Here is a 26,891-nt window from a genome sequence, read left to right on the forward strand (position 1 = left end):
ATTTGGCCAGTAAATTTAGAGAATATAGAAATAGAAATATATTTTTAAATGAATTTTTTGAGTGCACAAACAGCAGCGAAAATGATTCGAATCTTTTGATGCTGAGATTAAGATAGGCAAGTATGAAACTCTTTGAACAGATGGATTGGTTAGTACAATTTGCAGTAAACGAAGGGGGATTGAGCAATGCTTTTGGTTTTTCACAGTTTCACTTTCGAAATTAAAATCCAACAATAAATTTATTCACCTCATTTCACCTAAAAATTGTAATTCTTGCTCTTTTATGAACAAAACAACCATAAGGCTAACTCTTTCCTAACAGGAGATGCGTGATAAAAATTTCACAAATCAAACTATAAAAGGGAGAATTCAAATAAACAAGTTCATAGAAATGCTATACAATCACAAACCAAATTTCAAGATAATTATGTCATGCATAATTAAAAACTTCCATGCTCCAAAACTTGGTCTTTACCATTTCCAAATCTATTCCACAAAGCATTTGGTCAACACAATGTTTAAAATAGTTGACTCACCCTTATATTCAATAACCCAAGGAGAGCTTGAACACTAAAAAAATTCCATACATATTTTTGGAGCAATACAGAGCTAGTGCTAATTTATCTTTGCTTTCTTCGACCTGACATTAGGCTTCTTGGGTACTTCTTCCTCGTCTTCAGAAGAGCTCACAACCAATTCATCAGGGACATCATTGGGAACATTGTGTTTGGTGATGAATTCCCTCAATATGCTCATGCTTTCTTCTTTCATTGAAGACAGCTGCTCAGAGAGAGCACCATCCTTTTTGGCATTCACCGTATAAAATTCAGAACCAAGCCGAAGTGTGGCTTTAACCTGGGGTTGAGCTTCCATTACCACAATCTCTACAAAATTTAGGCAATTCAGAAAATTAGAATTCAATCAAGGCAAGCAGAAAATTAGTAACCCGGTAGCCTTTCAAAAGGAAATCCAGCTTATTTTTAATTTCTTTGTCTTTAAGCCATAAATCAGTGCTTGGGTCCTCCCTATAACTAGAACAGAGGAGAGTAGGTTCCTTCCCTTGGTTTTGGACTAGCCTTATTTTTCTGTTTCTTTTTTCAAGTATTTAGTGCTCCAGCTCCTGAGCTGAAAAGTTTCTATGGCATGAATTATTCTAAAAAAGTGATAATACTAGGAGATAACTGCTAACTACTATCATTTGTTCTACCATTACCCCTATCATATGTAGTAAACATTTAGCTGAAAAGACAAAGAAGAAAAAAGGAAAACTTTGAGGAGAAAGAGGATAATCCGTTACCTGAGAATCTCCAAGCCGTAGCCCTTCTTTTTGTACTTCTTTTGGGTTGCGCTCTCTCTGTTTCTCTCCGCTGTTTCAGGAGGATTTGCGCTTAAGCGTTTCGTCTTTTGATTTAGGGTTTTGACTTTGTTGAAACGACGTCATTTTGACTTCTTTTGATTTACGGGTTTGGGTCCTCTGAAATCCCTTCAACTGAGTCTCCGTGTATCATTTTTTCTTTTAAATTTTTTATTTAAACATCCGAATATTTGATTTAATAATTTATACATGTTTTATTTTTATAATTCGGGAACAGTTTTCAGCTCTGGACTCTGTTTAGAATGTAGTCCTCTTAGTTGTTCAATTCTTCTTTTTTTTTCTTTCTTAATGCTTAATAAACTTATTTACAACAATTTGCCAATGTCAACTGGCAGATATCCATGCAAAAAAGCTGAGGACAAAGAAAAGAAAAATGGAAAACATGAATCCTTACATTACATCCTTCCAAGAAATAACAGTTCCAATTTCTTTCTGAAGATGAAGTAAATGGTACTTTCGTCTTGGTCTTCACCAAAAAGAGAACACTCCCAAATAATTGATAACTACAAGAAAATTGTTCTAAATTGTAAATCTAAGGATTAGACTTGGTTGATAAGAGAACAAGCCAAAAAAAGCAGAACTTTAACTGGGGAAAATATAAACCTAAAAAAAAAAAAACCAAAAGGGACTGTTGTAGAATCAGGAGAAATGTATGCCAGCCTTGTTAAACATTAATCATTCAAAACTGGACTGAATAATATTTCTTACATAAATGAGATAAACCAGTACAAATAATACATAGCATAGCATGAATGTATGTAATGAATAGCTTGGCTAGCTAATATAAAACAACATAAATACATCCCTGGCAGAAAAATCTTTAAAATTGATGAATCTATTAATTAACTTTAGTTGGTATGGAAACAAGCCTAACAAAATTGGATATTCCTGTTACTTAAGGAAGGAGAACAAAGGAAGCACCAAAAGGAAAAAAAAAAATATGTAATGTTGCAGAATCAAGAGAAGTGTATGCCAGCCTTGTTGAACATAGAGAGTAAGGTTAAAAAACTTTCTTGTGAAAGCTTGGATGCCCTCTGTTCTTCAAAATTTCCCTCCTTTAACACACTTAAAACCTTATTTTTAAACTCAGACACCTCTCCTTCTGCTTCATCACACTCCACATCCATCTCATCATCCATTCCATCGTCCAATTCCATGCTCTGATTCCCTAGTCTAGCAACATCCATATCATCAATCCCACCCAAGGAAACATTTCGTGAGCCCTGCAGCGCCTGCAAAGTCTTATAGTTCTTCTCCAAAAGAGCAAGTACATTTTTTTGCTTGAAAATAGAACCAAGAGTTTTATTCTTCCGAATGAAACAAATCCTTATAAAACCATCCCACTCCTTGTGGTTCACTTCCGGACGCGGCTTCCTTGGCTCAATTCTTACCACAGAAGAATCAACCTTAGGCGGAGGCCGGAAATTGTTTTTCCCAACTTTGAGGAGATGGGAAACTCGAGCATAAAATTGGGTATTCACAGAAAGCCGACAGTAAAGATTGTCACCTGGCTGAGCAACCAAACGCATAGCGAATTCCCTCTGGAACATAATAACAGCACACCTAAAAGCAGGCTGATGAAACAGTAACTTGAATGTAAGCGGTGAAGATATTTGATACGGAATATTTGCCACACATATATCAAAATAGGGTAAATCCGTCTTCAGCACATCGCCTTGAATAACCTGAAAAACATTAGCATTGTATACAAATTGTCAAATTCCCAATTCTAAAATATTCAAATTTACCAAGTTATTTACTACTTAACCCCCTAAAGTTCGGAATTTTACAGATAAAAGAGCATGAATTTAATAAATGGGTCAAAAAATTTGGTCAATAGTAGCCAATTCATCACAATTAAAATTTTACAAAGAGAAGAAGCGCAAGTGAAAAACAGATAAATAGTGGATACCGTTAAGCGACTAGAGAAAGGGGTGCCCTGAAAGCGGCGTTGAAGCTCGAGGACCATACGAGGATCGAGTTCGACGGCGATTACCATTTTACCGGCTTCGAGAAGCTTCTTGGTGAGGTTTCCGGTACCGGGACCGATTTCGAGGATGACATCGGTGCTCTTGATGCCGGCTTTTTGGACAATAGAGTCGACTAACAGAGGGTTTTTGAGGATGTGTTGGCCTTTGGATTTGTGGAAAGTGACACCTCCTTGGTAGTGATTCGAAGGTGCCCTTTGCCCCTTCTGCTTCTCTTTCTTTATCTTTCCTCCCGCCATCAGAAATCGCGATTGATTGAGTCGCAGAGACAAGAGGGGAAATTGGTAGGAAGCTCGACTTAGGGTTTTGAGTTTAAAGTAGTGTAAATAAGTACTAGGGTTTTTGGGACCTAATGCAACTGTTATGGCGGAGGGAAACTTGCTTGCACGTGAGACATGAGATAAGATGTGGCAAAGGCATCGGAAAGTTTACTTACATTTTTTTTTTGGGTAAAAGAAATACTAAATTAGGAAACGCCCTTTATAATTAATTATAGGCATGAAATTGGCCCAAAAAAAGTTGAATATAATTGAGAAATAAAAAAAAAATTGGAGAATGTAAGTAAATTTATACAACGTGTGCCGTCGCCTTTTAAGAAAGGAGTTGTAGCACCTATTATCCTGCTACAAATGTAAATTACTTCGATGGTTCCACTAACAAAATGTAAAAGTTCAAAAAGGGAAAAATACTCTATTTGAGCTTTGTCTATATTAAGATTTAAATTTTTTTTGATATAATGATAAAAAAAAGTCATTTAAATAATTTTTTTATTATTATTACATTCAATCAAGTTACATGTTTAGATAAATTGATACTTTTTGAATTGGTTGAATTAAGTGACTTTTTGTAATTGGGGAATGGAGGTGAGGTGAATGCCTTAATCCTCACGTTGCAAGGTACGGTTTATGCGTACAAGTTTCTTTGAGTTTCTGGTCTATTGTGTAGTCTTGTAGGTGACACTTTTGAAGATAATTCTGAGCTGTTATTCTCAATTTTAGAGAGTAACGAAAATGAATTTTCTTGTTTTTATTTCAAAAGTGAAGTTTTACTTTTTTATGTTTTTAATATATTATGAATTATTTTAAAAAAATATCTACATGATGTGACATGATGTTGATGTGAAATATGATAAATATCACATGATCATATTATTATGTCAAATTAACATATCATGTCATCATCAATTAAAATATATCAACATACCACCTTACGTACACTATAAAATGACAAATAATATTTAATTAAATTAATCATTAATCGTACAAGTCAATAATGAATTATAAAAATTTATTTAACTCAAAATAAAAATAAAAAAATTTATTTCACTTAAAATAAAATATATATAAATTTATTTAACTCAAAATAAAATTATAAAAGTTTGATTGAGTGTAAAAAAAATATAAATTTATTTAAATTTTCTTGAATAGTTTGATTTTTTTTAGATATTATACTAAAAAGTCAATGCCTTTGAAAAACTTACTTTTTTAATCAATTTATAATATAATACTTAAAAAATTTAAATAAATTTTTATTATTTTATTATATTCAATTAAATTTTTATATTTTTATTTTAAATCAAATAAACTTTTATTCTTTAAAAATTAACTAATTCATTAGTCAATTGTCATTTCGCATTTACATAATATCAAACAAACATAAAATGATAAATAATATTTTAATTAATAATTAATTATAAAAATTAATTTAATTTAAAATAAAATCATAAAAACTTGATTAAATCAAATAAAAAAAGATAAATTTATTTAAAATTTTTTAAATAATTTAAAAAAATTTAAAGCATTACGTTATTATCATATTTTAGTCCGACATTTAATTTAATATAGTATTTTAAAATTCAGCACTTGCATCAACACCTCCAAAAGTAAAACCACGACAGAAGCGTCCGGCACCGCTAACACAGCGGCAACATAAAAATTGAAAAAAAAAAAAAAAGAAAAGCATGGACGATGTTTTTCCAAATATGCTGTGCATATTTTTCCTAAAACTCACAAGGGACATGCATCCATGCAATGAATAAAATATCTAGTAGATATGCATCCCTTCCCCTTTGAACCCCGTTTCTTTTATCAGTGTTCAGTAATGCCTAAAAATGATTTGTCTTACAAAATTGGACGGATGAGTTGTAAGAGATGTAATTAAGATTGAAAAAAATAAAGAAAAAAGAAAAAAAAATCTATACAGCTTCCTACAATTTTGACAATGTCTTGGTAAACCAGTCTGATAGGCGCCTCATCTTGGAAGATAGGTGAGCACTTCGAACGAAATAACTCTCCGCATTTGACAGCATTATGTTTATGTCATGCTTCACTGCTTCCAAGGTCCGATAGTAGTTGTTCTCTAACCTAAGCCGGATCAATTCGGGATACAATGGAACTGGAAACCTGTAAGAATTCCAAAAATTCATTTATGTTGCAGATGCCTATGAATTACAGGCCAATGAATGTTCAATTATCTGTCTGTTCTGGCACAAACTATAATTTATAGAGAAGTGTAATAATGCACACAAATTATCAAAAAGAATAAACACTACTCAGTCATTTGCACAACACTTCTCTCATTGATTATTTCTAAATACTCGAAAATCACTGATCTTTTCTATTTTCCTAATAAGACTGGAACTAATATAATGCATAAACCAAAAAAATTGAAACATGAGAATAAAAAGGTAGCTTGATATAAGTAAAGTTATATATGCCATTAGGCAATATTTTGAAAACAAGGTAGGAAGAGGCAGCATAACAGGAAAACAAATGCGATAAGGGTAGGTGTGGAAAGGGGAGTTATACCTGTTCAGAAATTCTGATTTCTCAGCAGCTTCATTCAGTTTCTGAAATCCATAAAAGTCCTGCACCGTTTGAAATGCAGAAGAAAAAATTTAACCTTGTGGAAAAACTCATCCTCTCCTACATTTAAAACAAAATTTTCACTGCAAATTCCAGAACTTCAAGGAAATAAGTAGTTAGAAAAGAACCTGATTTCTGCTCACTGAACGATCTAATTTAGCAAAAGAAAACAATAGCCTATTCCTGATTTCAGAATCAATATTTGGGTGCTCCCATGGAAAGTTAGGATCATGCAGTTCCCAAGCACTGTGCCGATACTTGCAGCCATCCTTGTAACTAACTTCGTATCTTTCCCAAGGACTATCAGGGAAATCCATAGATTTGGCCTGTGAAGCAACAATTCTACCATCCCACCAACTACCACCCTCCCCATTATCGTTCTTCCACCACACTAGGCATTTATCTCTACGGGTCCATTCTCTCCTCATTGCAGCATCATATCTTGTTTTCTCAATAAGAAAATCAGGAAAGCCAATCAACTCAGGCAGGGTCAATATAAATGCATCACCAAATGCACGTGATGAATTATCTACAAATTTAAGTGTGATTTTACAGCAACTCTCTCCAGAACCTGGAAAGTGGGAATAAGCAAGGTTTTCAACTCTGCAAATTTCCACTGCACTCAGGTATCCCCTTGAGCTCCATGGACCAGGCCCCTTTAAGCGACCTGATTCAATGCACTCTTCATGCCCCTGCAAAATAACAAAATCCATGTTCTGAGTTGTGAAAAAAAGTTATGTTTGAGTTTGTTCAGAGCAAATACAACTTATCCAGAGGAAGCATAACATACCTGTCTGAAATATACAACTTCATCACCCAGCTGGGGTATATAACGATAACCCTCCTCCTGCTCTGATAACATCAACCATGATAATTTTCTACCAGAAGGATTAGACTTCCTTCCACTTGAAAATTTTGAGTTATTGTCAGGATCTCCACCCCGCTTGGTTCTGGTGGTTCTTGATCTTTCTCTCACTTTGGAACTTGACATCCATTCTTCAGATATGATGTCATTATATGCTTTCACAGAGAAGTTGTCCTCATTTGTTGATGTCCCTGCTAAAGCATGCTCTACTCTTACCTTCAAGTTATGGTTCCAAGCATGCTGTTCCTGTGAACTTGCCTTCATCTTCATGGATCGTGTTCTACGTACTGCATCAGCTGCTGCTTCACTGAAACCAATTTCTGAATCATGATCATTGATGGCATTTAAACCTGTGGAATCAGTTTTGTCCTTATATGGGCTTTCCCCATGAATCTTGTTTAAATTTAAACCCGAGTGCAATAAATGCAGAGAACTTGATCTGTCAGAACCTTCACCTATTTCTTGCATGCAGTAACCAGGATTGTGGTCTACAGACAAAGTGTCTCTGGACCTCACATCACCTCCACTGCAGGTTGGATCATGCACTACAGTGAGGGATTTTAGTTTGGAGGGACTTCCAAGGTCTCCTGAAATTGCTTTTGTCCTTATTCTTAATTTCACCAATTTGTGTGGAGTAATCTCTTTTGATTCATGAGATTGGTTAACACTACCGACCTGATCAGTTTGTGATGAATCATGATTTCCATATTTATCACAGCTGCCATTTAGTTGGTGGTCACTTAGGGACAGAAACTCAGATGTTAAAGATTTGTGCACCTCATCAGGAGCAAACTCTTCCATTGTCACTCTATTCAGATCTTGCACTGCATGACTCCCTAACCGTCCATCCTCCCTGCAAGACAAAATATATCCATAAATATGGATTTTTATATTAGGAATAAAAGTTCCAATTCATTCTCAGATTTAACATACCCATTGACAGTAGAAATCCTGTTTTCATTGTGGACATCAGTTGGCATCATATCTCCTGATCTTGAACGCATTGATGTCCGAATTTTAACCTCACCCCATCTGATTTTGTTCTCTTTGTTCTCCTTGTCCCCCACAAATTCCTCCAAATAATCCCCAGTATTTATAGCTTGCCTTGTATCTGCCAGACCAATCCTGTCATGGTCCAACAGCTCCACATCTGCACAAGATAAGCCAGGGTGTTTGATGCAGGCATTTCCATTCTCATCAAAAGTTCCCTCAGGTCCAGAATGGTCCAGTAAATTGATCTGATTGTCACTGTTCAAAAATCTGGTGGCCTCTGGGGCCTCTGGCTTCTTAGAATCACGTAATGAGAACTTTAGGACCAATCTCTTCCTGTTCACAACATTAGATTGAGATTTGGGGAGTTCATGAGACCACGCTACATCCTCAGACTCTTGTTCTTTTTTCATGGACATTAGTTGTATGCTCTCCAAGTTTCTCTCAATATCACTGCTTTCAATACTTGAATCTTCCGAAAATGACTCACTATTAGATGAATCACCTTCTAAGTCAACTTCATCCTCACCATCTGTAGATGTCCCAGTGATTCTAGACATCATGCTTCGAGCATTTTGTGCTGCGACTCTCTGAGGTCTCAATGACTTAGATTTGGAAGACTTTTTCTTTGAAGCTTTTCTGCCACTTTTTGAGTTTTTAGTCCTATTGTTTCCAGATATAGAGCCATCATGCTCATCCAAGCATCTCTTTTTGACTCGCCTCCCTGATGAAGTCTTTACCTCAACCTGAAAATAATAAAATTCAGTTGACCATGGGCCAAACAATAATCAAAACTGGTGGAAGACCAATGCCACTTACTTCAGGGTTATATTTTCTTCTTCGTGATCTGCGAAGGCCATCTTTATGACTGCATTCAACGTCACTGTCTTCTTCACTACTCTCTGTGCCTCTAGAAGAGCTGAAGCACAATGCCCCCCGTTCACCTTCTGTAGAACATTCCTCAGCAACATTGTACTCTGAATCAGTGTCATCACTGATAACTTCATTTTCAGGTTCCCAATACATGGCATCTATCAACTCAGGTGGTGGTTCCATCATTCTCTCCAAATCTTCCAAGGCTGGCATTTCAAAATCCTGGCCTAAACTGATATCAGGGCCAATAGCAAACTTTGTGGAAGATGGACGCCACTCAATACCCAGAGCACCAAGTCGTCGTTTCTGGTACATAGTCTGATAAGGTTCTGGGTATGGAATCATGCCTGGAATTTCCCATCAAATCATTAGCTAAATTATGTCAGTATAACATGCTAAAAAATCTACAGAAGTAGGAGTTCTAGTCATACTGGCATCACAAATAAGATCTTGCATGTTCCTACGATGTGGAGGAAGTTGTGTCTCCTGCACCAAAGATTAAGTGAATAACACATCAGTTGCAAACAGACGCATAAGCATCACACAGAAACAAGAATAATGCTTCAAAACTCTCACACTTGTCCATGTTTTATGATGCAATGCAAATTGATACTGTCTGAATTGACAAACATGAGATCCACCGCATATTAGTTTAACATGGAGTTGCAACATACCTGATCAAGAGCATTTCCACCAAAATCCCAAATAAGGGGGCGATAGTCCCCAAGAAAGAACTGCCAGAAGAGAACAGAAAGACAACCTCATAAAGCAATTGCACGACGTCAACTTATATTATGAGCAGAGAAGGGAAAAGGAAAAAACATAAAGAAATAAATAAATAAAGAGAAAACGGGAGATATGCTTTACAAGCAAAATTTCAGCTACCTGATCATACTTGGCATCCTTTTGAGACTCACCCTGGCCAGTGTTCAGCAAATATATCTGCCCAACTTCATCCGAAAGTACAATTGATGTCCCATCCCTATTAACAAAAAAGAAGAATGCTACAGGTCTCTTCACAATAACAATTCTTAAGATTTAACAAAATAGTTCTGATTTGAGATGCACATAACAAGAATATGTAATTAGTTTTTCCAATAAAACAATTGCTGGCAAAAGAGCTACAAAATATGAACCACCCAGCATAGACACCTAATAAAGCAGTCTTAGTTAGACTCTTGTTATTCAAAATTGTAAACACATGTGTGCACCTCTCTTGCAAGTGTAAAATGTCAAACTCAATAAAATTCATGCTTGAGCATGTTGATGCTCCACAACCTTTTGAAAACAATACCATGGTTGAGCAACCACAAACAGACTAGAACAGCTGGAATATCATGCTAATAAAGCTAGAAACAGAATTCAATGTAACAAGGAAAAGCATATCTAATCCAAGTTTGGCAAACAGAAATTGTGCGAAAAGAAGCAGAATCCAGAAAAGAAATGGTTAAGGCTAACTAACATTCATATGATACAATCCATTCTCAAGAGATGGTTAGCCTAGCTGAACAGATCTGTTACAGTAAGATATACATTATACATAATAGTAAGATACTCTCTAAAGGCCCAAATTCTGCATTTTTTGTGGTTGTATCATGAAGTATAAACTACTAGAGAATTAAGCATCTGACTTGAATCATAAGGTATTTCATATAGAAGCTTAACATGCCTTTTTCTATTGTATCAACAGGCCCATATAACCAAGATCTAAAAACAATAAACACTAACTAGTTGACTTGATCATATAATCAAGTCTGATGAGAGAATACATGCAGTCAAGGATCATAAAATGGATGGACACATACCAAAATATGGAATGCTATAGAAATAAAAGTAATTGTCTAGATAAGACAGAGCAAGGCAATAATCCATGTTTTGACAAAAAAAACTTTTTCAGAATAATAAAAAAATGTAAGTCATCTTTCCAGCTAAAGAAAGAAAAGAAAAGAAATTAATGGGTGAACATTTTCACTTACGGAGAAAACTTCCCATCAACCAACTTAAAACGACCAATTTCATATATCCTGATGGGTATGCCCTCCCATATCTGGAAATATAGTTCCCAAAGAACTCAATAAACAGTCCACACTTGCATTAACAAATAAATAAAAAAATAATTTGGCAGTTTCAGAAAAAGTCAACAGATCAATGGAAAATATTTTAAGAACAAGAAACTCACATCCCAAACTATTGTTTTTCCATCATATCCAGCACTCATAGCAATTCGAGGGTTGAAAGGATGGACATCCAAAACATAAGACTGCCAAAAGTTCAAAACCAATGAGCAACAGAATTAAAATGACAAATTCTTTCCAACATCATGATAACCAGTTGAATTGAACAAATTGATGTCCCAGAATACCAAGGCAACAAACATGTGAAGCACTATCAGAACATACCAAGCAATATTAATTGCATGAAATTCATCTAAAATCAAGTGAACAAAAAACTGAAATCAGGCAAGCAACTACATCTTGTTAATTGAGTACATTTTTAACAGTGAAGCTCAGATTAAGCAAATGAAGTTTATTCAAGTTATCCTCTTAATTAAAAAAGAAAAAAAATAAAAACCTGCTATCAACTGCATTTAAAAAGAGGCGAACAACTCCAATGAGGATGAGTTTCTGATACCCTCAAAGGAAATCATCTTTCTATAATTGTTTTATCTTGGTCAACAAGAAAAACAAAAAGACAAACAAATCAATACCACGATCATATGAATCTGTTGTGAAGGGCAAGAAAATGCTAAACACAACTTACTGATGCGACGTGACCGGTCAAAGAATGTACCAAGCTACCATCAACAGCATTCCACACACATATTCTGCAATCTGAATTCACAACAAATAGTTGAGATGCCCCAATGAACTATATTAGCAATTTTAAACAAGCAGCTCAAAATTAACCAAAAACAGGGCATTTTACCGCAACTTCAAGGCAACATAATCAGTAAAGGTTTATAGGATAAAACTAAAAGAAAAAAGCATATAAGCTCTAAAAATTACACGATAGACTAAAAATACAGGAAGTTTAACAAATAAAAAAAACACAGCTGCTAAATTATTTTAAGGGTTGGACTCAGTAAACTAAAAGGCCGTATAACATTGATGAGGAAAATGATGAAGGCTTTTACATTTTTACTGTAGTAACCATACGCCTTTTGTTTAAGATGGAGTAGAAAAAAGATTCAGCATGTTCTACCAACATTTTACAGCAGAAATATTCTAATATGAACATGGTTTCCAAGATACTGTTTTATTGATGGGGAAAGAGGCTGAAGGCATCTCAAGATATGTAATAGCCTCTTATAGCTTGCAAGTAAAACTGAATATACCAAAAATATTTTAACACAAAATTAGCAACACCCTACAAAAAGGATAATAGGGTTTACTATAAGAACTTTAAATTTAAAAAAAAAAAATCATGACAGCAAAGCATCATTGATTCAGAGAGTCAGTCAAACACTTTACAGAAGAGCAAGTTTTTCATATTCCTTGTTTATTTTCCCCTTCACAACTTTCATAGTTGTAAGATGTTAGAACATAACTTGATGAGAGCAGAACAAGATTAACAGATGCTGTTCACAACAAATTTTTGCAATAAGAGGTGTGCACTTCTGAAGGGCATCTTAAGATGCAGTCCAAAAGAAATTTCAAAATAACTATGCCGACAAAGAGAAAAACATATAGAGTATGTTCCTATAAAAATAGAGCAAAATAAATGTACCAGAGAAGTGCTTTTAGACTGTTGTGTCACCATTCATTACTTATAAAATTCAAAACACTAAAGCCACTAGGTTTTAAGCATATATTTAATAGTGATATATACAATGCACATAAACCAATAGAAGAAAAGTTATGATAGACATGTTATCTTAATGCTGAGTTTTAAATAAACTTCCATGTCCATGATCACTACTTTACCCATTATAGCTGCTAGAACAAAACGATTATCCAGGCTCCACACAATCATATTGACACCACGAGGAGTTGGGAGAAATCTCTGACGTGGGCCTCCTCGAGGAGGTTGAGGAGGTAGCGGGGGAGGTGGAACTTTCAGATGATATGCCTTTGTCCAACGTCCAACTTTTCCCTATAACAATGGAAGAATTGTAAAAGGAATTAATCTTCATTCAGTTTCATATTATTGAATTTAATTGCAGCACTACAAGCTTCATGGACTTTAAGTGCAACAGAACTCCAAAATGAGTTTTTTATCCCTTTTTTCGTAAAAAAATTTTGCAGTTGAAGGCATTAACTGGAACTTGATTGTGGTTCATCAAAAGAACTCACATGGGATCTACGTGATCTGGGAATCCATATGATTGCACTACCATCACGAGAACAGGTAACAATGTTGTCCTGACAGAACCTAAAAACATTAAAATTTAAGCAATCAGATCTCAAGAGGTAGACCACAATAATTAAACATAAAAACAATAAACAGAAGAAGTAAAAGAACAACTAAAGAAAGTCTTAAGTTACAATAAATCACATTATGTAAGACGAGGGTATTACAGACCAGGAATTTTTAAATTTTGGAACATTCTCCTCCTTTGTATCAGACATTGAGGATCTTGAAGGTACAGCACAGCCACTGCAAACAGAAACAGAAAGCTGCAATGATATTTTGTTGCGAAAAAGAGGTATAGTAATATTAATAACAAAGTAGCTGACAATTCTAACTGACCAACCTAAATTGAACATAATTAACATCATTTTCATGGCCTGCCAAAACATCCAGCTCATGAACTGGTTGTTGTGAGTCATCTGTACTAGGCTTACAGGCACTCCAGACCTGCAAGTTTCTAGCTCTTACTAAAGAAATCTAAGCGATATAGATCAATTAAAGTTAAATAAATTGAACATGATTATAGATGAACCAAAAGATGCATTTGACAAGTTTAGACGCACCCTGGCAAAAGTGTCAGAGCTACCAGTGACAAAAACAGTCCCATTGACATTGAATGCACAACATAATATCTGATGGTTTTGTGGAACATTACTTGAGGAAGGTCCATTATTAGATGGAAAATTGCTCCTCCCTGCATAAAACTTATCAGTTGCAGTGTAAGTTCATATTATACAACAATACAACCATTAACAAAACAATCTAGAAGCAGTCCTCCAACCAGTAACAGCTTCAGAAGGCTTCGGCAGGTATATCTGTGGGCTACAATGTGAAAACCTGGCATCCCAGATTCGGCAAGTCCCATCATCAGATGACCTACAAATGTTAACAGAGAAATAACACCATCAACTATAAACTGAAGTGCCATAAATTTATAATTTGCAGCCTCCCAGCCAAGTAACGATAGAACAAATTATCAACATCAAAGACACTATATTGAAACCTTTCAGAGAAAGCTTCTAAGAACTAGAAGAAACACCGAATAAGTAAAAGCTTACACATGAAACAAACATATATTAAACCTAAATAAAAGACTAAAGTATCACAGCAGATCAACCAACTGAGAGGAGCTACAACAGGAAACTGCAACTGTGGAAATGAGGCTCACGATAAAAGCTGGAAAGCGAAGGCAGGCCTGGGACTAAATGCAATGGCAGTAACAGCTCCAGTATGCCCTCGCAGAACTGAAACTGGCAACCCATCCGGCAAGCGCCACTGTAAATCACAAGGAACCATTTAGTCATCCAGGGGTAGAAAGAGGAGCATATTATAAAGCAAGGTGAGGCATTCTTACAACTCGAATCACAAAATCATTTGAAGCAGACGCCACCAAAGCATTGTTTGAACTAACAGCCAGGTCCGTTATGTCACCCTGCATATACATGTAACAAGAAAATTGCTTTAGTTATATAGAAAAAGCAATAAAATATTACAGGCTACACTGATAGATCAAGAATCTCATATATCAAAATGAACTCACTTCATGTCCACGGCAGCTGGCCAAACAAAATGCAGTTTCCATAGACCAAATTTTGACAAGGCGATCATCGGAACCAGTAATAACATATCTCCCGGAGCGATCAAATATAGCTATAAGGCACAAACAATATTTGTTTAAGTCCGTTGTCTATTGAAGCTTGAGCAGTTGTACAGATAATATACATGATACATTATCAATACTGCACTTAATATAGAGTTTCATACCAAGAATAGGAAAGAAACGGAGTAACATTATTCCTTTCTTGTGAGAAGAAAGGATTGTTGTAAGCCTTTTCAATTATTTTGATAATAAAACCATATATTTAGTTTACTATTGTATCCTTGGATGTTTAGATAATACAAATCTTCCAAATGGTGAACTCAAGGAGTAAAAGTACATGGAGAAATGCCATCACTTCCAAAGAGTTTTTTTGCAAAATAAGGCCTTAAAATAATTACATAGGCACCAAAATAGCAATATAAATTTAAGGAAGTAGGAAGAAAAGGAAAAGACACTCAGCAAATTTCAGGGAATAACTAAGAAAATTGAAAGTACAATTTTATTGATTATTGCAGCTACAGCCAAGTTACTACTCACAATTACACATAACTCAAACAAGAACTAGGTTCAAAAGAATAGAAACAGTCCAACAATAACTGAAGTCAATAATAAATTTTTCCCCTAGGTATTTAAAATACCTAAACCCTAATAAAATATAGTACAAAATACCCTATACTCTAGAAAATAAACAAAACTAATTTATATATAAAACAGCCTAACTAACTTAAATCTGTAAATCACAATTGAACTCATTAAAAATATAAAAAAATTACAAAATAAAATCTTTAGTTCAAGCATCTCCTTTCCATGCTGCATGAACCTCTCTCTAGAACTTTCTCATGTTCCAATCAGCAACATCATTAAAAACAAAATACATTTTTTCCATAAAAATGAACAATGGAAGTCACTAAAAAACATATTGAGATAGACAATTTGGTCCAAATCTGAAAATGTTTATTGAAAAGGATTTTTCCATTACCGAAAATGAACAATAAAAGTCACTAGAAAACAAATTGTTTCACGACCTCAATTGTTCTGCTTTGAAGTTCTACAGAAATATAAAACTAAAAGATATATTTAGCCAAAAAAATTGGTTAAACCGGTTTCACGTGCACCATATTTCACCATTCCTGAAGAAAGGAACCCTTATGCACTACTAGACATACAAGGAAATTGACTACACCAACAATTTTACTAATGCTGTCAAATTCCAAGGGTTTCTTCAGATACTGACAATACCATACGAGGAACATCGACTGGAACAAAATTCCCCAAAAAGCAGATTCTAACTGTAAGTTCAGTTGATCATACCACAATAGACAGCATTGCGATGCCCCCTCAACTTTTTTATATTCTGCATCTTTTGCACCATGGTTGATGGTTTAGCAATAGCATAGCATGCAGAGCGAACAGAGGGTGCTCGGTGGTGCTTTCTGAAACCTCCACCAATTTCTCTTATACTTAGCCCCCGAACTTGATCGGCTTGCATATGGGGCCAACGCAGGTAGGCAGGAATAGGCTTGCCCTGTCTATTTCCCACACTTGAGTCAGCTGCAAAACAGAAAGGTAAAAGTTGCCACATAAGAAGAGAGATTATTGCTTTTCAGAAAAAAAGCAGACAGATTATGCAAAAATCGAAGGACATAAATCAAGGAAGAGAAACACATATATAATTCGGTACTCTGATCATCCTTCCTGCGTCCCAAAGTAACAATCTCATTAAATGTTCTTAACATATTTCCATAATCAATTATAAATACCAACTACATCAATTTTCAATTATTGTCTGTCAAACACAATCTCAACAGAAAAGTTGCATGTTATTATTTTTGCAGAAGAAAGGGAGGGGGGTTGTGTAGCAGACGGAGAATCAAGTAAATTACTATGAAGGTATCACATACAATTCAAAAGTGAAAAGGAACCAGATCCCAGTAATGTAGGGACATCAGCAGCATTTGGAGCATGGGCATCTCCTACAACTTCACCACACAGAGTACACAGTAGTTGCTTCAGAAGCTTTATCAAGTGATCCTTCTCAATGTGAGGATACCTGAAAGTTATACAAGGCAGAACTTAGTAACTTGAAATGGAATCAAGACCAAACAACTAATGAGAATATAAAAAAGTAAATAAATAAAAGAAAACATTGTTTCAGTCCAAGCTAATCTATGCCACTAGAATTTTAAATAAGATGTGGAGTTAAATATAACATGCCACCATTGATTTGTTACTCATAGTTTGACTTTCTGATCGTCCCTTACTTAATCTATCGAAGGGCAAGCAATCACGTCTAATATCTTTCAAGTACAGTTGGTTCACTTAGGTAAAAGCAATTTGTATTGTTCAACAAAAGAAAGAAAAACAACAACTAACTAGCAAGCAAGTATTCTTTAAAGGGGAAAACATGGAGTTAGGTGCTGTGAAAAATGTGAGAACTAAGTGGCTAGCATTATGGAATATGATATAAGCTATCATGACATCAAACATAAATGGTATATAGTTTTTCAATACGCAGAACTACAAAGCTAAAACCTCTCAGCTAACATTGATGATTAATACCAAATGATATAAAATGCACATATACCTCTCCACTAAGTTGTTATAACTTAATGGGAAGGAGATGCCATCATCATTTTTGTTCCCACTATGCGCACCACTTCTTGAAAACCAAGCATGATATCTTCTGGGTAAAAGCTGATGTTCCAATAGTTCATTTGATAACTGTTCAAAAGTTCTCTGGCAAGGGCCAGCTGACAGAAATTGCATTATCAAGAAGTAAATTTCTCTAAGGTCTATATCTACATTAGTCTTCGCAGCATGATCAGTAACCCTCCTTTGTTGCTCAACCAGAGCCTTCTCCGGCATTGTAGTCGAGACATTCAAAGGTGCCTTGCAAAGAGAAGATGCACCAGCAGAAGATGAACACTTCCAGTCCATGTTTTGGTGCAATCCAACCTGACTATCCAAAAAAAAGCAGTTATGCGAGAATGAAGTCATAACAGAAGTGTATTAATTGCATGCATCAGCAATCCTCATTTTTTTAAAAAAAGAAAGAAAAGCCTAAAAGACATACCAAGGATGTCCCTCGAAAGGAGACAGGACAGCTAGTAACTGAATTGTAGGACATTTATAGCCTAATTCCAATAACTTATTCTCGTAATAGTTGCCAGGACAATAAGTGAGAAAAAAAGAGTCACAAGGAAGAGAAAATCCCTAAAGAAAACACAAATGCAACCACAGAAAAGATTTCTGGTTCACAGCGGTCATGTCTAATTACAAGCTCAAAATTCTTTTCATTCATTTGACAAATCAATAAAAGATGGAAATGTTTTTGTAACAAGTGGTCACCTTATGGTCAATTACGAGAAACAACGGTTAAAGGATGCTGGTAATAACATATCATCGCGGGAAGCCTAATTACAACTATCATACTAACTAAAATTTCTAGGCTATCCAAAACAAAAAACCCCCTAATTACAACTAGAATCCTTAAGAGGTTTAAACATTTTAAATTTAAAAGAAAAAGAAAAATTCAATTTTAATTTAAGCCTTCAACTTGTTATAGAGACGCCCATAATTTCAACATTTTAGCCATTTGCATGAGCAAATCATTCAACAAAAAAAAAAAAGAAGTCAGCAAAAAAATCTTGCCTCATATCTAGCGAAATAAGCATCAAATTGGAAGCTATTAACACTCCGAAACGACAGCAGAATTAAAATTAAACGGCTCAAGATCTAATAAAAAAGGCACGTACAACAGCAGCCAGGGAGAATCTAAACGTAATTTTATCCAAAGTAGAAAATCAAAGAAGATCTTATTACCTTAATTAGAGCCGGCTTAGATAACGAGCATCAAGCACGTGCTTTCCTTTACTTCCCAACACTGATTTTGAGAGCTTTTTTAGTTATTGAAAATTTGAAATTAAAAAAAAAAAAAAAAGTGGAGGGTTGAGGAAAGATAACGAGAATCGAGAAGTAGAAGCAGCTAAAAGTTACATTATGAAATTTCTGCGTTTTACTAGTTTTCTGGGAGAATTTGGAGTCGGGGTTTTTGCGTACGAGAAAAGAACTAAACGAACACGGAAATGGAGGGATGATAAAAAGAAAAAAGAATACATTTTTGGACAAAGCTTGAAGCCCTGCGATTAATTAACAAGTTTAAGAAAATAATTAGGACACGTAAAGTAATAGAACAGGGAAAATTACAAGTGATTTGGGCGCCTACCAGTTTTGATAAAGAGGGCGCTCCAATAAGTGAAAGACAAGCAAGCCCCCATGTGCGAGACGGTCTTTGACTTTGTCTGCTCTAAAGGGATTACCGAATTAGGGTTACGATTGACTTTTCCATCGGAACATTGTTCGGTGGAAGTCAGAAAGTGGCCAAATGGATTTATGGAATTGCGAGCCGTTTTTCCCTTATTTCGTGTTGGCTGATATTTAGAATACTTCCTCTCATTTATTTTTGGGTAATTAATTACGTACTTAGTTTATCTCATATTGTTGCCTTTTGTCTGACAAAACAATCAAGTAGAGCTGCACCAAAGAAATACTAACATTCAACTGAACAGAAGTCTCAAGTCTAACCGGCCCGCAATATCCAGTGATTTTTTTTTTAAAACTGTCAGGTATTTTTGCCAAATTATGCTGACTCCATTCCTTTAGTTGGTAAGTTCCCCTTTTTAGAAAACTCAGGAGAGTTGTTTCCTCCAAGGGAACGACTGATGACACAGCAACATTCCATCCGACAAAATATTTGATTAATAAATGACTAGACTATTTGCACATCGACACAGCCAGAAGAAATACCACATTATCCATTTATCATGATTGACAATTGGCTAAAATATGGTGGGAACCAATTTAAATTTTGAATTACCGCAGAAAAAAGGAGCCAAAATTGTTACTAGTACTTAAACTAGGGAATACATGAACTACATACAAGGTACCGAGAGAGTGAAAATGGTTGCACGTCCTGCCAAGGCCCAACAAACACAACTTTTATGGCCTCATCATACTTCATGATTTCATCTTTCCTTTTCACTTTTCGTGAAATTAATATTAGACAGCGGTACCACATTCTTTTAACATGAAAGATAAACCAAAGCATGAAAAGATGATGCCGTTCACAAAGCAGATATTCCGTACTAGACTACCCAGGACCTAGTACACCCTAGAAAGGCAGAGAAATTGTTGCCAGCAAGCTTAATCCTGTACTTTTCAACAATCAGTGAGCCTCGTCCTCAAGAATTTCACTGTTTCTTTCACCACCATCAGTCAGTTCACAATCGATCCATCAAAATATATTCCCATGTGCTACACAACAGAAGGAAAGATTAAAGAAAAGATAAAGTTAATGACGATTGTTTTATCAGGTTAGTTAACAAAGCAAATTCATTCCGCTGATAAATAATCACTTCCATATTTCATGGTTCAAATGAAGCACAAACTCGAGCAGCTGGTATTTGACGTCTGCAATGCTGAGTACCTACACTAAGAAGGGTACATTGGACAACAACTTAAGCAACGGATGTGATTATAAACTTCCCACTCACTTTTCCCTTTGAGTGCTGATGGATGCAGCCTACTCTCCCGTTTGGGTTGCCTCCAATTAATTTACAGGAACTTCAGGCATCAATAAACCGGATGTCAAAGGTGTGAGGATGTATTTGCCACACATTTAAGGCAGCATATTCCTCTAAACATTCTTTCAACTGAGCTTCACTATATCCCTGTTTAAAACAAAAATCTTAAGCTGTAAGAAACTTTACGTAATCTTGACAACAAAATATACGCATTTCAGTCTCAGGGAGAAGAAGTATTAACATGCCAAAACATAAAACTTATCCAAAAAGCAGTAAGAATAAACATCGAACTTTTGAGGTCTAGCTTCTAGACTACCAGCATTATATTGTAGCTTTGGGTGCTAGAATGGAAAATAATACACAAGTACCCTCCGAAAAAATGTCAACTGCCAGAGTTGTTTAATTAGATGAATCAAAACTTCTTTAATCCTATTACTTAGTGGTTGGTGGCATCTATTGTACGGGCATATAATGTGACATACACCACCAAAACCCTTGGGGTTGCCAAAAACAGCACTCTGGGTTATAGGCTCGCACACCAACCATGTCCTCATCCTACTAATCAAAGATTATTTTCGTCCTAGGTGCCAGGTTAAGACAAAGCTTATTCCCATCAAAATGCAGTTCTACGGAGTTCCCAGAATATCAGTGATGGGTCATTTGTTTCTAGAGATGAAAGAAGTCAAACAGTAACAACAAGATTCCATATTAAGGTACCCTATGTCTACAATATCGTCCTTGCCTTGGAAGGTGACTGGCTTTCACTCAGATAGCATTTCACTTCATTAAATAATAAGCAACAATAACTCAAGCTCAACTCTCATATATCAAGAACAAACCTTTCTAGAGATCCAATTCAGTGCATGGGCATAGCTCACATCCATCCTGTTAGCCCTTGCAGCTTCATCCCTTAAGATTGAATATATATCAGAGATGGCATCCAGACCAGATTTCTGACGATCATCTGAATACAAAGAGAATTTAGACATTTGCATCAACCTAAGAGCCTCATCCACGTCACTCTGGGCCACAGTTTCAGAGAAACGAAGCCTTGCTAGCGCCTGTGAGAAAATAATATTGATTTTATGTTAATTCACAATTCAAATAAAAGAATACTCCACTCAAGTGAAGATGTTTTTGCACAAAAACTTATAATTGTCAATCCAAATGCCAATATCATCTTAATTAATAAATCTGAAGCATTGGGTGGCACCTACATTTCAGATCCAGACAACCCACATCCTTTCTGCCCTTCTCTCTTTGCCCAACCCAAAAAAACTCACCCTCCCCACCCAGTTTACCAAGAAATAGGAAAGTATTATCAATTATAAAAAAAAAGTAAAGAAAATGATGACTTACTGCTGATATCCGAAGAATGCTGAGTAGAGTCCTCACAGTAGTATATGAATGAGGGGTATTCGATTTTGCTTCTTCTTGCCGAATGCTGGAATATGCTGTAGCAATATACTCTTCCAGCTCCTTTGGAACATAAGGTGATAATCTTCTTGCAGCAGAAATATATGCACTAGAAAACAAAAACAAAAGCCAGATAAAACAACTGCTAGAGGAGGCAAGGCCTTGCTTAGAAGATCCTGACAAACATAATGTTAGAACTTAAACAAAACCAACAAAATTTTAAGATATCAATACATGTAGCTACTGAATAAGTGTAACACAAACAGGATCTACAGAACACACATGACAGTATCAACTAATGTAACAGACCAGCATCTTCAAATTCATAAAGAAGCAAAGAAGAAAAAAAGATATGCAGACTAAATTTTCAAAGCTTTAATAATTTATCAAACTGGCGCACATGATTTTGCAACCATTTTTATCATGTTAACAACAATTAAAAACCAAGTCAGCAAAATGACTCACATAAAGTTATACTTTAATCAGGTGGGAAGCATCATCTATAAAGCTTAGACAAGTTCTCCAAGTAAAAGTAATTCTGGTACTTACCGAAGAACAGAAGGTTCAAGCGGAGTGAACCCAAGAGCAGGAGATTCTTTATTCTGGTGCACATAAACAACATGCCTTGCCATCTCAAGATCACTATCCATATCTGCTCGATCTAGGATCAACCACAGAAGATCAAATCTTGATAGCAGGGCTGGAGGGAGATTGATATTTTCAGCTGGAGTCCTACGTAGGTCATATCTTCCCCTTCAAAACAAGTTATATGACTCAAGTTAATAAAAATTGATCTTTCATACAGATCACTCTGACAAAGAAGGAATTCTCTTCCTTCTAACCCCCATTTATGTCCCTTTCAATTTGTGAAGGGAAGTTGCCAATATGATTAGAGTTACATAAAAAGAACTTTGAATGACCTAGGAACATTCTTACCAGGCTGGATTAGCAGCAGCAAGAATTGCAGTTCTTGCATTCAGAGATGTGGTGATCCCTGCCTTTGCAATACTGACAGTCTGCTGCTCCATAACTTCATGTATTGCTGTACGATCAGATTCGTCCATCTTGTCAAACTCATCAATAGCACATATACCCATATCTGCTAACACCTGAACAGGGTCAAGAAGTCTCCATTAAACCATAGGAAACTTGGAAAAAAACAATTAGATGAAAGGAATCATATTTGAGATGAGATATACCAAACGAAACTGTAAAACATAACCAACTCAAGTTAATAACCATTAAGAGAACAAGACATAATTTTGTAACATGGTAGATGCTGAAGAAAGGTCAACATGGTGTATATAATCCTTACAGGAAACAGTTACAGTTGCCACATTCTTTTACGCCATCTCATGTTCATATGTATCACTTAAAATACAATAATTACAGCAAAAAGAAAAGAGCACATCTCACCAAGGCTCCACCTTCCAAAACCATCTCATTTGTCACAGGATCTTTCTGCACGGCTGCAGTTAAACCAACTCCACTGCTTCCTCTGCCAGTGGTATAGACTCCCCTGGGTGCTATATTTATAATGTGCTTAAGAAGCTGACTTTTGGCAACACCAGGATCACCCATCAAACAAATATGTAAATCTCCTCTGATCTACAATTTAACCAAGTTATTCATATGTCAGAATGAAAAATAAAAAAGTAAGCAAATATCACAAGTAAAAATTAAAGAAATGCATGCAGAAGAAGACTCTTTGAGGAGGGAGAGAGGGAGTGAGGAAGATTATGCCATATTGCTCATAGGCATACCTTGCACTCTATGAGTAAAATAACAATCAAAAGATTTGTCCAATCTTTTGTAGTAAAGAAAATGACTGCAAACATATACACCACAAGAAAACATAAGATACAACGGCATTTTTACCTTCATCCCATCCTTTAGCTTCCGATGAGGAGCACCCACAAGAAGAAGAAGCAGAGCTTTTTTAACATCTTCATGTCCATAAATTTCAGGTGCTAATGACCGTGCCAACTTGTTATATATATCACCATCCTCAGCTAAACGTGCAATTTGCTCTTCCTCATCTCCCCTAAGTTCATACCTGCAGTAGAGCACAGTTGAGGGTAAATACTTGCACATCTGTATTGTTTAGCCTCATAGATTTCTTTCAGCATATTGAACTTCAAGACCTCTGTTTCAAATGCCAAATCTTCTTTACAAGCTCACATACTGACATTACAAAGCATGAAGATAGATGCTTAACCAAAACTGCCTTCTGTGATGAGATTTGGAAAGTGGCTTACTCTTCATATTTTTTCTTGAAATGGGTGACAGACATGGCTTCCAAGTATGTATCTGCAACTAACCCAGCACGCAGTGCCCTAAAACCAGTGTAAGGAATAGGAAGAAAGATCCCTGATAATTCAACAACATCACCTGGAGCTACCTGAAATTAACGAACAAGGTAGAATATAAATACATTGTTAGTGCAAAGGAGTTAAAGTTCATTATGAACAGGATGGTAATGTCTCCAGCCATGCAATGGGACATTGTAAGAGAGGAAGGGGAGAAAGGAAACAGTTGCAATGTGTACACTCAGAAATTGCATGAAATCAACTTTTTTGGTATTTTAGCTACAAGGAAATCAACATTAACACCAACCTTTCTCGTCAGTTCTCCTCTAAAATGTACCGTCATTGACCGTGGAATGTGACCTTTTGGAACATGCTCTGCCAACTCTTGAATCTTAGCCTGAAAAAATATATCTTACACATTATAAATAAAGCAGAGTGACTTCTTACTTGCTATTACTGTTATTTTTATCAATGAAAATCATGTTAAATTAGAACCTCCTGGAACTTCAAAAACTTGGATGCTCTAAGTTGAAGGATGAGGTTCCCCTTTGTCTTGTTCACTGAACAACGCTTTGATGGGCACTCAAACAAGGGCATGAATACTCGAGCAGTTACATCCTGTTTAACACGAGTGGAAGATGAAACAATAAAAGTTAGTGTAAAGCAGAAGAGACCAAACTGGCATTTTAAGCTCCCTTTAAAATCAATTACACAGATAACTATGTTATATGATATCTAGCATAATGGAGTTCTCTTTTTAGATGACTGTTCAACTATCAAATTGAACAAAATTGTATTAAACCAAAGAGAAGAAAATATTCAAATAATGCAACAGCATATCTGACTAGAGTTATTTACCTGATAAATTTCATAGCCACATTCTTCACATGTGTACACAGCTACCTGCATCAGAGGCTTAACATCTGAACAACGGGTCACAATACCAGATATTTTTACAAGCTGGCCAATATATGAAGCCTTAACCTCCCTAATGGTAAATGCCTGCCCCTTTGAAGGTGCTCTGATATAAACTTCACTGAATCAAAAACAAGCAAGCATCAGCCAAAAGCAATCACGTGTATCAAGAACAGATTAGATGTTCCCACAAGTTAAACAGAGTAAATGCATTATAGAGCATGCTAAACAATATAGCCTCACATGGAACGCTTAAGATCACATCATACCTACATTAAAAAAGAAAAAGCTCTTGTAACAAATTATCCACTCATAACAACTTAGAAATTGTAAGCCTGACGATAAAACAATAAAAAGTAATCAGTATCAGAAAGCACTGAAGCTAGCAGTATTTTGACGTCAGATTGCACTTTAATTCTGGGACTTCTGTTTTTAAAGGGAACAGTCAGCTACCACTTGCCATAACAAACTTTTGCATTTACTTGGTAAGCAAAACATAAAGGTGGGTGGAAAGCTCTTTTCATTCCAATGGTTTAGTCATGTGTTTTCTTTCCTAAACTTCAATTGTGCGGTTGGTTTCCCACACTGTAAGGATAATTTGACTAAAAAACCTACATCGACACTAAAATACCAGCATAAACTCAGCAATGAATACGTTAATTCTCCAAAGGGAGTCTTTAGAACAGGTTAAGTGCATCAAGAGTGAAAGGGTTTTCTTCTTGAAGCTTACTAGTAACGTTTAATCTCAGGAGGCATCTTCTGATGCGGATCAGACCCATCTGCATTATTGGTTCCATCCTCAGCCCTCTGTGTCATCAATATATCATGATCATCATCAGGAAAGGCCTCAGTGGGCTCCGGCAAGAGCTCATCGATTGCACCTGCGAAAATTCCAATATATCTTCGAGTGTTCTCAGTAACCCGCCTGAGAAATTCCTCATCCAAGTCTTTGTACTGTGACGAGCGAATTTACAGCGAACGCACTAAATTAAGGGTTTTAAAGTGAAACAAAAAAAAAACATAGGCAACAGAGAATAGTACAAAAAAGTAATCTAAAATAAATTAAGAGGAAAATAGGAAAAATTTTACGTTAAATAGGTCCTCAAGATCGATCTGCACTGCTCTAATTTTATGATTTGCGACATCTTGCTGAAATGGAGAAAAGGTCAGGGTTAAAACATAAGACGAGAACAAAAAAATCACTAACAATTTTCAGAATTTTTTCTTGAAGCAGAAAACTAGAGATCTAGGGTTTTTAATTGGTGAGGATGATGGGAAAGGAAAGACCAAGATTCACCAGAATGTTCATGTATTTGGCCTCGCCAGTCGCATCTGCGAAGTTTGAGAGGAACTCCTTGGAGAGAACTGTTAAGAAATAAAAAACAAAATAAAACAAAAATCAGGAAAAAGGATAAATGCAGCAGAGAGAGAAAGAGAGATAGGGGGAGGAGAGTACCTTTGTCTGCGTTGAAGTCGAGGTCCTTCATGATTCAAGCACCGAGAGTGAAAGAGCAAGCGAGCGAGAGAGAGAAATGTGAGGATGGAAAATGAGAATTGGACAGAGAGAACAATAAGATTTGGCGGCAAAAGATGAGAAGGGAGGAGGGTTTTGGCGGGAAACTGGGTGCTATAATTTGATACGGTGTAGCCAGGTGTAAATTGTGAGTTTGTAACTTAGTGCGTGGAGAGTGATGCGCGCTCTTGATGGATGTCGGTAGAAAAAGTTTGAAATTTTATGGGGCAGTGATATTGTCACAAACTGTA

The 26,891-nt window shown here is 35.8% G+C and overlaps 4 protein-coding genes across 6 annotated transcripts; all 4 read right to left on the reverse strand.

Moving 5' to 3' along the window:
• Positions 438-1,416, reverse strand: LOC18613687. The gene is made up of 2 exons (XM_007051030.2): positions 1,298-1,416; positions 438-884 (listed from the first exon to the last, which is right to left on the reverse strand). Exon 2 carries the CDS (start codon positions 871-873, stop codon positions 616-618), a length of 258 nt encoding a protein of 85 aa, XP_007051092.2. The 5' UTR covers positions 874-884; positions 1,298-1,416; the 3' UTR covers positions 438-615.
• Positions 2,037-3,798, reverse strand: LOC18613688 (ribosomal RNA small subunit methyltransferase). Its single transcript, XM_018114065.1, has 2 exons — positions 3,288-3,798; positions 2,037-3,060 (listed from the first exon to the last, which is right to left on the reverse strand). The coding sequence occupies exons 1-2, from the start codon at positions 3,600-3,602 to the stop codon at positions 2,332-2,334; spliced, it is 1,044 nt and encodes a 347-aa protein (XP_017969554.1). The 5' UTR covers positions 3,603-3,798; the 3' UTR covers positions 2,037-2,331.
• LOC18613689 (bromodomain and WD repeat-containing protein 3) lies at positions 5,246-19,044 on the reverse strand. Of its 2 annotated transcripts, XM_007051032.2 has the most exons (25): positions 18,728-19,044; positions 17,490-17,860; positions 16,807-16,955; positions 16,217-16,456; positions 14,846-14,955; positions 14,660-14,737; positions 14,474-14,580; positions 14,087-14,181; positions 13,869-13,999; positions 13,649-13,752; positions 13,477-13,551; positions 13,248-13,326; positions 12,879-13,047; positions 11,716-11,786; positions 11,135-11,215; positions 10,932-11,002; positions 9,841-9,937; positions 9,630-9,689; positions 9,387-9,441; positions 8,902-9,302; positions 8,026-8,828; positions 7,018-7,945; positions 6,356-6,919; positions 6,171-6,229; positions 5,246-5,765 (listed from the first exon to the last, which is right to left on the reverse strand). In XM_007051032.2, the coding sequence occupies exons 2-25, from the start codon at positions 17,840-17,842 to the stop codon at positions 5,570-5,572; spliced, it is 5,076 nt and encodes a 1,691-aa protein (XP_007051094.2). In that variant the 5' UTR covers positions 17,843-17,860; positions 18,728-19,044; the 3' UTR covers positions 5,246-5,569. The 2 variants fall into 2 exon arrangements, with proteins under 2 accessions (XP_007051094.2, XP_017984587.1); XM_018129098.1 differs by lacking the exons at positions 16,217-16,456; positions 16,807-16,955; positions 17,490-17,860; positions 18,728-19,044 and having other exon boundaries at positions 13,869-14,009; positions 14,846-14,897.
• Positions 19,752-26,696, reverse strand: LOC18613690 (DNA replication licensing factor MCM7). Of its 2 annotated transcripts, XR_001926260.1 has the most exons (16): positions 26,584-26,696; positions 26,425-26,492; positions 26,217-26,276; positions 25,858-26,081; positions 25,071-25,248; positions 24,708-24,830; positions 24,520-24,609; positions 24,162-24,304; positions 23,782-23,959; positions 23,320-23,511; positions 22,840-23,012; positions 22,453-22,656; positions 21,847-22,012; positions 21,327-21,548; positions 20,458-20,634; positions 19,752-20,218 (listed from the first exon to the last, which is right to left on the reverse strand). XR_001926260.1 is itself a non-coding variant. In XM_018114334.1 (15 exons), the coding sequence occupies exons 1-15, from the start codon at positions 26,612-26,614 to the stop codon at positions 20,530-20,532; spliced, it is 2,157 nt and encodes a 718-aa protein (XP_017969823.1). In that variant the 5' UTR covers positions 26,615-26,696; the 3' UTR covers positions 19,902-20,529. The 2 variants fall into 2 exon arrangements, 1 of the variants encoding a protein (XP_017969823.1); XM_018114334.1 differs by having other exon boundaries at positions 19,902-20,634.

Source organism: Theobroma cacao, chromosome 1, assembly GCF_000208745.1.
Source record: "Theobroma cacao cultivar B97-61/B2 chromosome 1, Criollo_cocoa_genome_V2, whole genome shotgun sequence".
Lineage (NCBI taxonomy): Eukaryota > Viridiplantae > Streptophyta > Magnoliopsida > Malvales > Malvaceae > Theobroma > Theobroma cacao.